The 15,846-nt window shown below is 35.4% G+C and overlaps 1 protein-coding gene across 3 annotated transcripts in view; it reads right to left on the reverse strand.

Annotated features, from left to right (window-relative positions):
• LOC136030085 (protein split ends-like) overlaps positions 1–15,846 on the reverse strand; it is an 87,760-nt gene that overhangs the window by 62,035 nt on the left and 9,879 nt on the right. For 2 of the 3 annotated variants that reach the window (XM_065708747.1, XM_065708746.1), the window contains exons 2-5: positions 15,356–15,532; positions 6,309–6,449; positions 4,379–4,491; positions 1,215–1,440 (exon numbers count right to left, since the gene is read on the reverse strand). In XM_065708747.1, the coding sequence (XP_065564819.1) occupies positions 1,215–1,440; positions 4,379–4,491; positions 6,309–6,449; positions 15,356–15,532 (657 nt within the window). Of the gene's footprint in view, positions 1–1,214; positions 1,441–2,374; positions 2,507–4,378; positions 4,492–6,308; positions 6,450–15,355; positions 15,533–15,846 lie in introns of those variants that run through there. The other variant, XM_065708748.1, reaches the window with a different exon arrangement.

Genomic DNA, 15,846 nt, shown 5'->3' on the forward strand with positions numbered 1-15,846 from the left:
GCCATGTGTGCCACAGTTGCTGTGACGCTTGACGTGGTATAGTACCGAAGGTCTAGTTTCAAGTTAACTTTTGTAAATCATTATTATCATCTATGCAGATTAGACTTTTGACAATTCCCCGAATCTTCAATGAACCTTTTAAAAGAAGCATAATGAATATCTGGCATATTGAGATAAAAAAAATGTGGTTTTTAATTGAAGAAAAAAAAGAAGAACTTTCAACGCATGGGAAACAAAATCTAAACCATCTTGTTCTGGAAGAATTTTTTTCTTCTTGTTCTGGAAGAAATAATTGCGCAATAATCCCGAAAAAAAATGTAATTCAAACTTTTCCGTCCCAGAATGATCTGCAAAAAACAAGTCTATACATAAAGTGGAATAGCGTATACCGGTATCAGCGCTGTCATCTGGATATGTTTCGTGTCAATGCTTTGTCTCAAAATCCGGTTTTGGTCACGGTCTAAGTCGACGAAGACATAAGAAGGCATTAATTTCAAACTATGGGGAGCATGAAAGTTTCATTTTAAATTAATAAAAACGGATAGGAATTATTAGACTACTTCGGGGAACTGTTCAGGAAAAAACAGTCGCCAGGTTACGTAGAGGATTGATCAAAAGTATTGAACTTTTTAGACGATTAGATTAGTGTTTATTTAGCTCATATCTACAACAAATCTGACCCAGTCAACAAGGCTTATAAGTGCATGTTCATGGTATCAGGAAACCAATTGCTTGTGCGAACATATGGAAATAAGTAAACCTCATTGATATGACAGCCCAAGTCGAACGAGATACCGGTGTGCGTCATGAGTTCCTCCAATCCTCTCCTGTGTGCAGATGAAACTAACAATAAAGTCTATCACAAGGTCAACAAGGTCAACAGTCAACAAGGCTTATAAGTGCATGTTCATGGTATCAGGAAACCAATTGCTTGTGCGAACATATGGAAATAAGTAAACCTCATTGATATGACAGCCCAAGTCGAACGAGATACCGGTGTGCGTCATGAGTTCCTCCAATCCTCTCCTGTGTGCAGATGAAACTAACAATAAAGTCTATCTGCAATAATAACAATATGAAAAGTAAGAGTAAACAAGAATGTCAGATTTCAAAAACCCGATAGACATACTTTTTCCCAATTTAAATTATAATTTTATATTTAGACTCTCCCTGCATGATCATTCGTTAGTAACAAGGACAAATTTAGCACTAACCTAAACTCGTTATCCTCCACGTCATATGGTCCATCATGCTTAGAAACTTCAATTTTGGAACCAAAAAATAGCTTATCTTTAGACACTTCCAAAGCTTTTTCAAGATCTTCCAGTTTTTTAAAGGTCACTATTGCAAATCGTTCTGGTCCTTGGCCTGACACTTTTACACATATTACTTTCCCGTGTTTCTTATATTCGTGAAACAGACCATCTTTCAAGCTGGTATCTAAAAATGGATAAACATTAACAACTATGGTGAACTACAATGAGGAAAACAACTAATGAAACAAATATTATTTTTTGAAACTTTTAAGAAGAAAGGAATAGATTACAGAAGTAGTATATACAAATGTAGGCCTATGATTGAGGCTTTTTTTCTTAAAAAAAAAAACAAAACAAACAACAACAACAAAAATGAGGAAGTCAAATCAATTTAGATTGAGAAAGACAACAGATACAACAGTAACATGTTGCTTTCTCTTTCCTAGTTATTAAGAACACTATATTAAGAACAATTTGCGTACCTAGGAAAGACCCGAGGAAACACACGTTACATTTAAACTTTAAAGAAGGCATATGGCGTAAACTCTTTTTCAAAGAAATACGAGCGTTTTGGGGACAAATATTTGATATTTAGACAGTAGGCCGTACAGATGCTCAAAGATTGGAAATTACTAGTTTCATTCGCCTTTGTGAATTTCGCAGAGACCATTCAGTAGTTTTTATATTTGCAACAAGTAGGCCTAATTCCACTTATAATTAAAATGAATAAAAAAAATTAATATGAATGAATAAATGAAACGTAGAACGAACAGATTATAACTTTAATAATCACACTGAATTAAAAACATGAACAAGAAAACAGATACTACTTATATTAATAGATAAAACTGATCAAACAGAAAGTAGAGTTCATTAGCAGGTGGAACGCAACACCAACAGAAATTACCAAAATTAAAAGTGGGGCTACCTTTCAAATTGAAACTCGCTAAACTCTCAGTCCCCCGTAAAATACGCTAAGAATTAGTTTTAACCATAACTTCTAGATAAAAGCTAACATAAATCAGGCCCCTTTTTCCGAAAACATGACTATTTTTACTTGAAAAACCATTATGTCTATTCGGCCCTTTTAGTGTGAAAAAAAAAATTCAACTACTTACAATAAAAAGTGAAGAAATAGCTTGAAAAACGGTATTACACCCCAAAATAGTGCAATTCTGATTAATACATCCTAATTTTAAAATTTATGTCTACAGACTCCAAACACTTCAAACAAATATGGAACGAGTAGCGTTTATCTGAAGTAATAAAAGCATGATTTGGCATTCTGTCAGGAATTTTTTTCCAAGTCTGTTTTATTTCGTCAGATAATAGCATAAAAAAATATCACATTTGGCGTTTTCTCCATTATTCGACTGTATCTATGTTCTATCTTATGTAAACAAACATCATGTTTTTTTAGATGGGTCTGTGAACGCGCAAGTCTAATGCCTTATAAACAAAGCTCTATTTATTTAAGTAGATACCCTAAGTTAGATCCAAATCAGAAGCATAGCTGCTTTTCTGGCAACACTAGAAGAGATATTGCTAGAAAAAAGAAAGGAACAGGAATCGTATATAAGCATTAAAAAAGCTGAATTAAAGTTATTCTGCAGAAAACATCAGTCCATACAATAAAGTTAGAGCCATAATATGGGTCCTTTTTAACTTGGATTCTTAAGTCAAATTTAACCTCCATATTAAGTTATAGGTTAATCTGATAAATTTTCGGGTGTAATTATGTGTAATATAGCCATAAAACCCTGAAATAAAAAGATTTTATTAAAGGGTAGTTAAAACTATATAACTTTCTATAGCATTCATCACGAGACACTGCAATACATAAATTACACCGCCTGTCTGTGAATGCAACAGCAAATCCACAAATACCCTAAGACAGCGGCTCATATAGGGAGGGAAACTTAATTATACTCAGACAAGAACACTTGACTAAGGTGATCTGCTGTTTTATTTTTATTTTTTCACAAAGTTTAGAAACTACAATTTCTGGATCTACAGTAGTGTATTTACTACAATTAAATCTTGAGCTAAATGCTGACAATTATCAGCATTAGGGTTTAGCGGAACGGAAAAGGGCGGAGCGGATTTTTTTATCAGTTTTAGTGAATATCTTGCAGCGTATATCAAGACTAGTGAGGTGTAAAGGGAAAAAACGAAAATTTTTGGAAACAATTGAAGCATAAGAGACAGATATCCGGCGAGATATTAGAACACAATCAGAGAAATACGATTGTGGTGAATAGAGGCCTAAGCATTAGATACGGTCAACTATCTTATTAACGGAGGTACAAAGGGATATAGACTGTGATGAGTAATCGGCATGACAACTGAAAGGACCAACTTCTGATCTTTATGATTCGAATTCGAGATCAAGACTGCGGTATTCATTAGACCAGGTGGGGATTTGAGATTTTCTTTGGGATATTTAATGCCTCAAAAAGTACACTTTAAAACCTAAACATTGCTTTGGCCTTTACGTCTGCCCAAAGGTGTATTCCTCTGTACAATTATATAGGCCTACTTTACTGTATCTGAATTTTAATGTAATGCATAGGATACATATTTAACTCATACATTTTAAAGCTAAGTTGATACGTCTATTTGATTTAACATCGTGCGCAAGATCCGTTTTCGGGAGGAGGAACGAGGGGGAAAACCTCCAAAAAGACTTTGAAAATATAGAAAATTCTAGGAAAGACGTAAAAAACCTCAAGTTTCTGGGGAGGTAAAGACCCCCAAGGCCTTTCCCCTCTGTGCACATCCTGGATCATGAGAAATCTTTATCCTTCTTTAACAATTTTTTTTAGTAGAAAACACAACAAAAAACGACAATTTTTAAGTTATATGTTTTTGTAGCGTTTCATTATAATAGAAGGACTTCATCAAAAATGTACAATTACGTTTCAAATAAAATTAAAAGGAGAGCTATATTCTTTAAAATATGGATAGACTCATGTGCACTTCAAAGTTTGGCATGATCTTAATTTTTCTTCAAAAAAAATTCTAACAAGCCTGCCAAACCTTCGATGTTAAGTGATGCCAAGAACTACCAGTATCCAATCAATAATAAAAGTAGCTCAGAAATTAACTAGGGGTTGACTTACCTGAAGATCGCAAAGGAAGGTTTCTAATGCACATTGCCAGGCATGGAGGATCGGAAGACCCAGAACTAGGCGGTCCCAGGCCTACGGAACTTTTTAACTTTGCTCTTGCAACCCTAAAATATGGACGACCAATTAAAAAAGAAGAATGATATAATTGTTTTTAAAAAGAGAAGGTTAAGCGTTCCAAAAAACTTCGAAAATAAAAAGTCTGAAACAAAAACGACAACTGCCCAACCAACATTGGATATTTTACTCATGCCACTTTCGTAACATTAGAGTACTTAAGTTCAGCTACATGTAGAGAGGAGCAAAACAGGGGAGGGGTCATAACAGACAACAAGAACTATGACTAAGGATCCGTAATTAAAGTCTGCATTCCCTAAATAATTCAGGAATAAACTGACCACCAGACCCAGGAAAGGGGCAAAAGGTGAAAAGACCATGCTATAGAAAATAAACGAGGCTAGAAGCGGAAATTGAAAGTCATAGGCATTTGGCAATGATGTGGGAAAGTAATTTTTAAGTCGTAATTTTTTAAGATTGAGAAGTATTGCTCCCAAACCTTCCCTGTGACTACGTCCACACAGGGGCACATCACTTTGAATCCAAAGGAAAGAAGGAAAATCAACAACCCCTCCCCCCAAAAAAAGGACTAAATTCAATACTTAATTTTGCAATTTTTCCAGAGATGAAGTACTTGTGGTTTCCTTCTTTAATTAGCCTGAGCTGATATTTCATGTTAATATTAACGTTGCCAACTGTCAAAAGAGCAGTAGTCTTAGCAGGAGCCAGGTAGAATTAAGATACGTAAAAATGGCACTCCGAAGAGCAAGCGCAAATATAATGGTTGCAGAAAATAGCATATTTAGCTAGCTGAATAATTTCTTAATCATTTGATTCTCTTGACGTCAAAATGACCAAACGTTTTAATATCAACTTAGTCTTTAGTCTAAGTCTATATTGTCTATTGATTTTATTATCTGAAACAGCTGCTGTTCCACCAAAAGGTCAAAGACATCTTTCAAAATACACTGTTGAAAGGAGAAGAGACTGTTTTGAAATCGGTAAGAATTGTGCAACAACCTAAAAAGCTTTTTGATCCCATTTATTGAAAATACTAAAAACCTTAGCATTGTTTCAAAAACAAAGAGATTAATTATCAGAAATAAATTTACAGATCAGAACTTGGCTAATGAGATATGGCTTAAAGACTCCTTTGGTATTTCTTAAACTGTCACGAACTTGCATCTTTAATGGTCGTCAGTAGGTCCCCACTTTCTTTATCTTTTAACGTGACTGATTTACAAGCTTTAACAGAAGAAATAAGGATCAGGAATTCGAGAAAAAATCGTCCATATTTAAATAAAATATTAAGCTTCTCCTGTTCTTACAAAATCTATTCGTTCTTCCACAATTTAATTCATTTAAAGATTGTATCCTTGCATTGCCACTAAAGAGAACTTTAAATGTATTCGCCCCTCCTACAACTTTCAAGGTATTGCATGAAAGCCAAGAAAATCGGACCAGATCTTCAAGCATGAGTATTTTCCCAGATAAATCTGGAAACCCCTCCCATAAAAGAAAAATTTTGCATTGGAAATGCATTTTGCAGGCGTCCCCTAAAAAGCCTCCCCTTTTAAAGTGAGAATCGTGTTTTTTATGAATGGGACAGTTCCAGATCTTAGAATTAACCACGAGCATTTTATTTCTATTTTGTTTTATTTCTTTTTTCTTAGTCCTATGATAATCTCGGATGCATAACCCCCATAGATATATTATGGAGCAATTTTTGCAATCTTTTCGACATTTTTATATTTTTCATATGCTTCGCCAGGTTTTTTTTTATTCTTTTTGCACGGCATCGACTTGTTCCCTAACCCGAATTAACTACATGTGTACGTAAGTATCGCTGGAATATTTGAGAGTTTACCTGGGGGACTTTGAACCTGCAGAAGATACAGAAGAAGACCTAGAATTTCGAACTTGTGGAGAGCCTCTTCCAGAAGACCTTGAACGTGACCTTCCTGGGGATGGAGATCCTGATGGAGATCGACTTCCGTCACTATTCAACCTATAAGAAAACCTAAGAAAAGCCTGGGATAAAAGTGTACCCGAGTACATACTCCAGGTTATGTGTATAAAAGCACGTAAAGATCAGCTTCGCATTCTAACAACCTATATATATATATATATATATATATATATATATATATATATATATATATATATATATATATATATATATATATATATATATATATATATATATATATATATATAGGCTTAAATTCATAGCCTAGCCAATTTTGACCAAAATCTTTGGGAACGTATCATTTAGTGAATCACCTGAACGAGTATATTTTACAGTAACAGTAACGCCAATTGGAATGTGGAGGGAAGATATCCCCCTAGTTTTTTGCCCTCTCTTATATTTCGGAAAATACGCTTTTTGCTATTTCATTTAAAAAAAAAATGTGAAAAAAAAAATTGAAAAAAAAAAAAAAAACAGCACAATCCCCCATCCTCACATTTACATGAATTGGCGCCACTGCTTATGAAAGGGTTGCTTACATGGAATAATAGCTGACAATAATGAGTCAAGAATAGGGCGATTGAAAAATACTATAAGGATTTATCGATAATTCACAGTTTTGAGTGACCTTTTTCTCTTTTTGAAATAGTTTTGACTTTTCAAAACAAATCAATCTTTAATTTTTTGGATTTTTCTTCTGACACATCTTATACTGGATTCAAGCAAAAAAAATCTTGTACGTAGTCTTCATAAATAAGTTCTAAGACCGAACTGCCTATACATTTCCCTCAACAAAAACAAAAAAAAAGGAACTTACGTGTTATAGCAACCACACAAAAGAAGTAAAGTCAGGTAAATCATAATGAAATATACCAAAATATGATGAAAATATAATACTTTAGTAACAAAATTATGGAAACTACAACAGAGAATTATGAAAATCAGGTCACTCAGAAAACATTATATTAAATACTTAACCTAACCACCTCTATATATTAAATATTTAATTAGAATATACCGACATAGATACCGTGAATCTCAGTCGGACTAAGCTAATTATTTCCGAGTGGACACAAAAAACCGGTTTCATTACAGATCCAAGAACAAAGTGTGGCCGCTATAACACGTAAGTACCATAAAAAACGATGACAAACTATTTTAACAACTAAGAAAATCAAACAAAGATGATTTCCAGCCTTCGTCAAGTCGACCTCAGCACAAAAAAAAAAAAAAAAAAAAAAAAAAAAAAAAAAAAAAAAAAAAAAAAAAAAAAGCCATATATAAGAGAGAAAAGAAAAAAAAACGACTGAAATAAACTAAACAAATTAGAGATATGACGGAACAAAAAATAAGCCTAAGAAAGAAAGACAATTCAAAAATTAGATTGGGCGAGAATCCCTTTCCTAGCGGTTGATGCAGCAAGTCTAACGACCTGAGTTGTGCTAAGCAAGGCTAGTTGATCCTGTCTTAACATCATATGAAATTTAAGCTAGATCTCTGTATTAAAATCATCACAAATAAGGTTTATAAAAAAAAAAATATATATATATACCAGTATTTCTATAAAGCAAGGTCATTATGAATATGTTTTTATTAATTTTCAATCCCTCCCAAAGATTTACATAGGCATAATCCGTCAACAGCTGGGGAAAAGGCTACAGGAACAGAAGATCAATAAAACGCCAGGGCCACAACTTTCGCAAGATAAACCCCTAAGTTTAAAAGCAAAAAATAGCAATTTTGCTTTAGACCTCCATACTTTTGAATACCCAAATCTTTTTTTTTTTTTTTTTTTTTTTTTTTACATGGTAACGGATTTTTCCACAGCACTTGGTTTACCATAATCTTTTAGACAGGCAATTTAAATCAAAACATATATATACATTAAGAAGTCGTTTATAACAGCTAATTAAAAAGAAACTTTTTTTTCCGAAAAAGAAGTTTTTTCACAGAAAATTAAAGAGCTACATACAACCGAAGACGAGCAGAAATAAATTCAAGGAATAATTCAAAATTAAAACGAACAGAAATCAGGAAAAAACAGGAGTAGAGCCGACACCCCCAAAGCATTCTAAAGGCCAGTGCGTCATTTGAGCTTTACTGAAAACGATTATTATTTCTGGCAGTGTGTTTTTATTCGCCATAGCATTAACAAAACAGAACAAGAGCTAATAGCTCATATGGCACTTGTGACGACGTCGGAAGAGCCAAGAGCTCATCTGGCACGAGCTCTAGCAAAATTCTAAGAATCAATAGTATGATTTAAAGGGAAAATCAGAGGACTAACACGCCTACCCATTTTCATCGTCCTAGCACGTCCAGAAACACCGAACTCGTCAAACAACTGGACCCCCCCCCTAACTACCCCAAAGAGAGCGGATCCAATCCGGTTACTTCAATCACGTATCTACGGCATTTGCTTGTTATACCCAACAATTTTCATCCTCATCGCTCCACTCTAAGCGTTTCCCAAGATTTTCGGTTTCCCCCTCCACCTCCCCCCATGTCACCAGGTCTGGTCGGATATAAAATAAGAGATATGAGACATGAGTTCCTTCTAAACATCAAATTTCATTAAGATCTGTTCACCCGTTCATGAGTTAAAAATACCTCATTTTTTCTAATTTTTCCGAATTAACATCCCATCCCCCCCCCCAAATCCATCAAAGAGAGCGGATTCAATACGGTTATATCAATCACGTATCTAGGACCTGTGCCTATGCTTTCCACCAAGTTTCATCCCGATACCTCCGCTCTAAGTGTTTTCCAAGATTTCCCGTTTCCTCCTACAGCTCCCCCAATATCGACGGATACGGTCGGGATTTAAAATACGAGCTCTGAGACACAAGGTCCTTCTAAATATCAAATTTTATTAAGATCCGATCACCCATTAGTAAGTTAAAAATACCTCATTTTTTCAATTTTTCCTCTCCCTCCAGCCCCCAGATGGTCGAATCGGGGAATTATAAAGTCAATTTGTGCAGGTCCCTGACACACCTACCAATTTCCATCGTCCTAGCACCTCCAGAAGTACCAAACTCGCCAAAGCACTGGAAATCCCCCCAAACTCCCCCAAAGAGAGCAGATCCGTCCAAATTATGTCAATCACGTATCTAGAACTTGTGCTTATTCTTCCCATCAAGTTTCATCCCGATCTCTCCACTCTAAGCGTTTCCCAATATTTCCTGTTTCCAAGATTTCTGTTTCCCCCCTCCAACCCCCTATGTCTCAGGATCCGATTCGAATTGAAAATGGAGCATCTGAGACATAAAATATTTCTATATATCAAGTTTCATTAAGATCCAATCACTCATTCGTAAGATAAAGATACTTCAATTTTCACGTTTTCCAAAATTTACGGTTTCCCCCTCCAACTCCCCCCAATGTCACCGGATCTGGTTAGGATTTAAAATAGAGCTCTGAAGCACAAGATCTTTCTAAATATCAAATTTCATTAAGATCTGATCACCCGTTCGTAAGTTATAAACACCTCATTTTTTCCGAATTACCCCCCCCCCCCCAACTCCTCCAAAGAGAGCAGATCCGGTGCGATTATGTCAGTCACGTATCTTGGAATTGTGCTTATTCTTCCCACCAAGTTTCATCCTGATCTCTCCACTCTAAGCGTTTTCCAAGATGCCCGGTCCTCCCAACATCCCCCAATGACACTGGATCTGGTCGGGATTTAAAATAAGAGATCTGAGTTATGAGGTCCTTCTAAATATCAAATTTTATTAAGATCCGATAACCCATTAATAAGTTAAAAATACCTCATTTTTTCAATTTTTCCTCTCCCTCAAGCCCCCAGATGGTCGAATCGGGGAATTATCAAGTCAATTTGTGCAGGTCCCTGACACGCCTACCAATTTCCATCGTCCTAGCACCTCCAGAAGTACCAAACTCGCCAAAGCACTGGAAATCCCCCCAAACTCCCCCAAAGAGAGCAGATCCGTCCGATTATGTCAATCACTTATCTAGAACTTGTGCTTATTCTCCCATGAAGTTTCATCCCGATCTCTCCACTCTAAGCGTTTTCCGATATTTCCGGTTTCCAAGATTTTCTGTTTCCCCCCTCCAACCCCCTATGTCCCAGGATCCAATTCGAGTTGAAAATGGAGCATCTGAGACATAAATATTTCTATATATCAAGTTTCATTAAGATCCGATCACTCATTCGTAAGATAAAGATAGGCTACTTCAATTTTCACGTTTTCCAAAATTTACGGTTTCCCCCTCCAACTCCCCCCAATGTCACCGGATCTGGTTAGGATTTAAAATAGAGCTCTGAAGCGCAAGATCTTTCTAAATATCAAATTTCATTAAGATCTGATCACCCGTTCGTAAGTTATAAACACCTCATTTTTTCCGAATTACCCCCCCCCCCCCAAACTCCCCCAAAGAGAGCAGATCCGGTGCGATTATGTCAGTCACGTATCTTGGAATTGTGCTTATTCTTCCCACCAAGTTTCATCCTGATCTCTCCACTCTAAGCGTTTTCCAAGATGTCCAGTCCCCCCCAATGACACTGGATCTGGTCGGGATTTAAAATAAGAGATCTGAGTTACAAGACCCTTCTCAATATGAATTTTCATTAAGATCCGATCACTCCTTCGTAAATCAAAAATACCCCATTTTTGTAATTTTTCAGAATTAACCCTCCCCCCAACTCCCCAAAAGAGAGCGGATCCGTTCCGGTTATATCAATCACGTATCTAGGGCTTGTGCTTAATTTTCCCACCAAGTTTCATCCCGATACCTCCACTCTAAGCGTTTTCCAATATTTTAGGTTTCCCCCTCCAACTCCCCCAATGTCACCGGATCCGGTTGGGATTTAAAATAAGAGCTCTGATACACGATATTCTTCTAAATGCTTAATTTCATTAAGATCCGATCACCCGTTCGTAAGTTAAAAATACCTCATTTTTTCTATTTTTTTCGAATGAACCTTCCCCCCACTCCCCCTCCCAGATGGTCGAATAGGGGAAAACACTATTTCTAATTTAATCTGGTCTGGTCCCTGATATGCCTGTCAAACTTCATCGTCCTAGTTTATCTGGAAGTACCTAAACGAGCAAAACCGGGACTGACAGACCGACAGACAGACAGACCGACAAAATTTGCGATCGCTATATGTCACTTGGTAAAAACCAAGTACCATAAAAATTACCATTGCTTAATAACCAAGACTACTGAAAAGAACTTAAAAAAAAGTAGACTTACCATTTAATATATAAGGTGCTCATTGCTGGAAGTCTCCGCAATTTTGGATTTATCAACGTTTTTAAGACAAAACGTTTGATAAATATGTTGTTTTCAGTAAAGCACAAATAACGCTCTGGTCTTTCGGAGGCTTGAGGGGCGTTAGCCCTAATCCTTTTGGTGGTGATTTCTTTACGCTTTAAGTTTAACCTGATAATTCGTTGTCTTTTCTGTTCGTCTCGGTTCAAATCCATTCGTAGCTTTTTATTTTTCTTAGAAACAACTTTTTTCGGAAAGTGTTTAAATTAATTTCTGTTCGTTTTTAATTGAAGTTGTTTTCTTTATTATAATCTTGAATACTGACAAAAATGATCTATTATTTCATCATAAGAATATTGACGATACAGTTCAACTTCAGTACTTTTTTGTTTTAACTGATTGTTGGTTTAAATAATTACGGTTACAGCTTATTTGTCAGAGTTATGATTTGTTGCTTAAAAAATTAAAATAAAACGTCAAAAATCAATGCACTCCGATTTGTTTCTGGTTGAGGTTCAGTCGGTTTAGACACTTTGATTGAGGCATTTTCACGGCCTGAAGTTTTAAACAGATAAAAAAAAAGTAATAGCCTAATTCGCACGAAGAATCAGTACAACCACACTTTTTTTTCAAATGTAGACTATCGTTTGTAAGCTCTCTTTGGTCCCCCAAGTAAAAGTTTTAAATCTACTTGATCCCCTAACCAATATTCTCTCAAAGTTTCAGCTAGGTCCCTTAAGCTGTTAATTTATACCCTTAGCCGTACCCGAAATATTGCAGATACGCGCTTTTAACAACCTGGATACATATGGTGTCTGTTGATTTAGTTCAACGTCCCCTACACCATTCGCTGAAATTTTCAACTTACTTTTCTTAGCCGTTCTAGAGATATTGCAGATTATTTTGACAACCTGGATGCACATTGTGTCTTTTAATTTAGTTTTCAACACACTGCTTAACATTCCATGGAAGTTTCAACCTAATGCCCTAAGTCATCTCTGAGGTACTGTTGATATGCCATTTTGACAACCTTGATGCACTTAGCGTCATCTGATTTATTTCAATGTCCCCCTGAACGTTTCCTGAAAGCTTTAATTTGACAACCTTGGGTCATTCCTGAAATATTGCAGATGAGCCCTTTCGATAACCCTGATACACTTAGTATATTTTGAATTCGTTCAAAATTCTCCTGAACGTTCCCTGGAAGTTTTAATTTAATACCCTTTTACATTCCTGATATATTGCACATTCAATCTTTAGACAACTTGGATGCACGCATTGTCTTGTTTTAGTTCAACATCCCCATCAACGTTTCCCGTAAGTTTCACCGTAATAACCGTGGCCTTTTGAACAACAAGGATAAAACGTATCCCCTTCCCAATTATAAACCTATATGTAAACAATGGGAAACTTGTATAATTTACAGCCCTCGCCCCAGATTCTGTGGGGGTCATGTCAGCTCTGGAGGCATAGTTAAGACTTTTTGACTAGTGTGTGCAAAATAGCTATCACAAAATTTTGATCGGACACCATTATGAGTTGAAAGAACAGGGGTAGCTAAAAAGGGTGTGGAAGGGGAACTTGTTGTCCTCCAATCACCTTTTAACTCTAAAAACATTTGAACTTCCAATTCCTCATCAAAAGAGCCCCTCCGAAATTTCCAAAACATTTACTTCTATACGAAGTGACTTGGGTAAAAAATAAATAAATTATAGATCGAAGCCATATCACTCTCTACTTAGGCAGCGCTGTTATGCTGCCTATGATAGGTGGGATATTTTCATAAACCCTATCTGCGATAGCACAATACAAAGAGATGCAGCACACATTCTTCTGATTTTTAAACAACATCAATTAGTCATCTTAACAAAAATCAGGTCAGTAGACACGTTGACCCACGGAAATATCTACAAAAGGGATTCTCGCTGAATTTAATTTTATAATGGTCTTTCATTTGTCTGGCTAGCTTTTTTTTATTTGTTTTTTTCTTGTCACTTCCCTAATTTCGTTTTAGTTTATTTCAGAAGGTCGTATATATATATATATATATATATATATATATATATATATATATATATATGTACACCACACTCAAGATCTTGTATCTCGAACATGAGACTATAACTGGTTTTCATAGTCTTTATACCAGACAATATTAGCTTCAGCTCGGTAGGAAACTACATTGTAGCTATATTTTAATTAAATATCTAGTTCATATAAAGGTTAGGTTATGTTAGTCTAGGTAATGTATTTAATATAATGTGGTCTGGGTGACCCCCTTCTATATTTCTTTGTCGAGTTTTCACAATTTTGTTGAAAAAGTATTCTATTTTCATCATATTTTGTTTTAGTTCATTAGCATTAACGAAAATTCACTTGTTGACATAACTTGAGTGTGGTGGCTACAAGACACCACATATATATATATATATATATATATATATATATATATATATATATATATATATATATATATATATATATATATATATATATATATATATATATATATATATATATATATATATATATATATATATATATATATATATATATATATATTGTGGTGTCTTGTAGCCACCACACTCAAGTTACGTCAACAAGTGAATTTTCGTTAATGCTAATGAACAAAAACAAAATATGATGAAAATATAATACTTTTTCAACAAAATTATGAAAACTCGACAAAGAAATATAGAAGGGGGTCACCCAGACCACATTATATTAAATACATTACCTAGACTAACATAACCTAACCTTTATATGAACTAGATATTTAATTAAAATATAGCTACAATGTAGTTTCCTACCGAGCTGAAGCTAATATTGTCTGGTATAAAGACTATGAAAACCAGTTATAGTCTCATGTTCGAGATACAAGATCTTGAGTGTGGTGGCTATAAGACAAAAGTGACCCTTTTTTAACGCTGAGGACTTAGGGCGCTGGCAAAAAAAAAATCACCCTATTTGGTTTTCATAATTTACTTCCCTCTATGTGTTCTAAGGTCTTCACCCTTCCAGTCTTCTGGACGCTTCTTGCTTTGACTCGACAAGTGCTATTTTTTGACATAATAAATTTTGTATCCTTCCTTCGATAGAATCAATGTTCTTCAAGGAAATCCAGCGTGCACAAGCAAGATATTTTCCTGGGATGAAGGAAAAATAGCAACAACTGCTTGAAATCCTCGTTCCCCCCACCCCAAAAAAAGTGTATTAGGTTTTGACAGATTTATACAATTTTGCTTTTAATGGATTGACATCTGTTTCTAATGAGAGACCCAAAAAACCTAAATGTGTAAACATATAAACTCCACTAGCATTTTTACTGTAATTTTATTTTTGGGCTTAAAACTTTGATCGTGAGCAATTCGAAAGTTACCAAAGTTTTTGTTTAACTTCTGAACGTTTTCAATACAGCAAGTGAAAGAGAAAAATGGAAGAAGCAAGACAGTAAAGCACACAAGAAACAAAGAAATTGAGCGATACTTGACCGAAGTCCAAAGTGGGTTGAATATCCAAAATAAATTTAAGTATCCATTTGCACCCAATGACAATATATCCTTTTGGCAAAAAATGGATCACATCACTTGTAAACACCAAGAAAGCAAACTTCACCAGATTGATCCACACTTACTTCACCGAGAGCTTTCACTGGTGCACAATGCATATGATACTACACATTTAACATAACAAAATCGAGCACAAACCTCGTTGTAAAAGGAGGAGGTCCTCCAGGCTCCCAATAATCCAAACGCAAGGTTTTGTCATCCAAATTGTGATCAGAATATCGAGCTTTCGAGGCTGATTTGATATCCATAAAGGCCACAGTGGCCGCAAAAATATCCCCTTCTTTCTGTAGCTTGACATTCTGTACTCGGCCAAACCTTCAAATTCAAAAGTAGATAGTATTAATTTAAGACTCGGCCATAAATCGTATACTAGCTAAAATTTCAGGTATAAGATAGTAAAAATTTTCTTCACGGAGGGCTGGACAAGCTGCTAGGGGAATACATATTTAGGCTCAAATATCCAGACTTTGCATATAAATTTTAAGTTGGGATTATCATCCTTCATACGACTCTATTGTACAGATATGTTTATTGACATACGGCGCGACACGCAGCCAAATGAACACACTGAAAATTTAGAAGAAATTTTCTAGTCATCTGGGTTGGTGGGGTAAGGACATAGCCCTTCC

This window comes from Artemia franciscana, chromosome 8 (assembly GCF_032884065.1).
Source record: "Artemia franciscana chromosome 8, ASM3288406v1, whole genome shotgun sequence".
Classification (NCBI taxonomy): Eukaryota; Metazoa; Arthropoda; class Branchiopoda; order Anostraca; family Artemiidae; genus Artemia; species Artemia franciscana.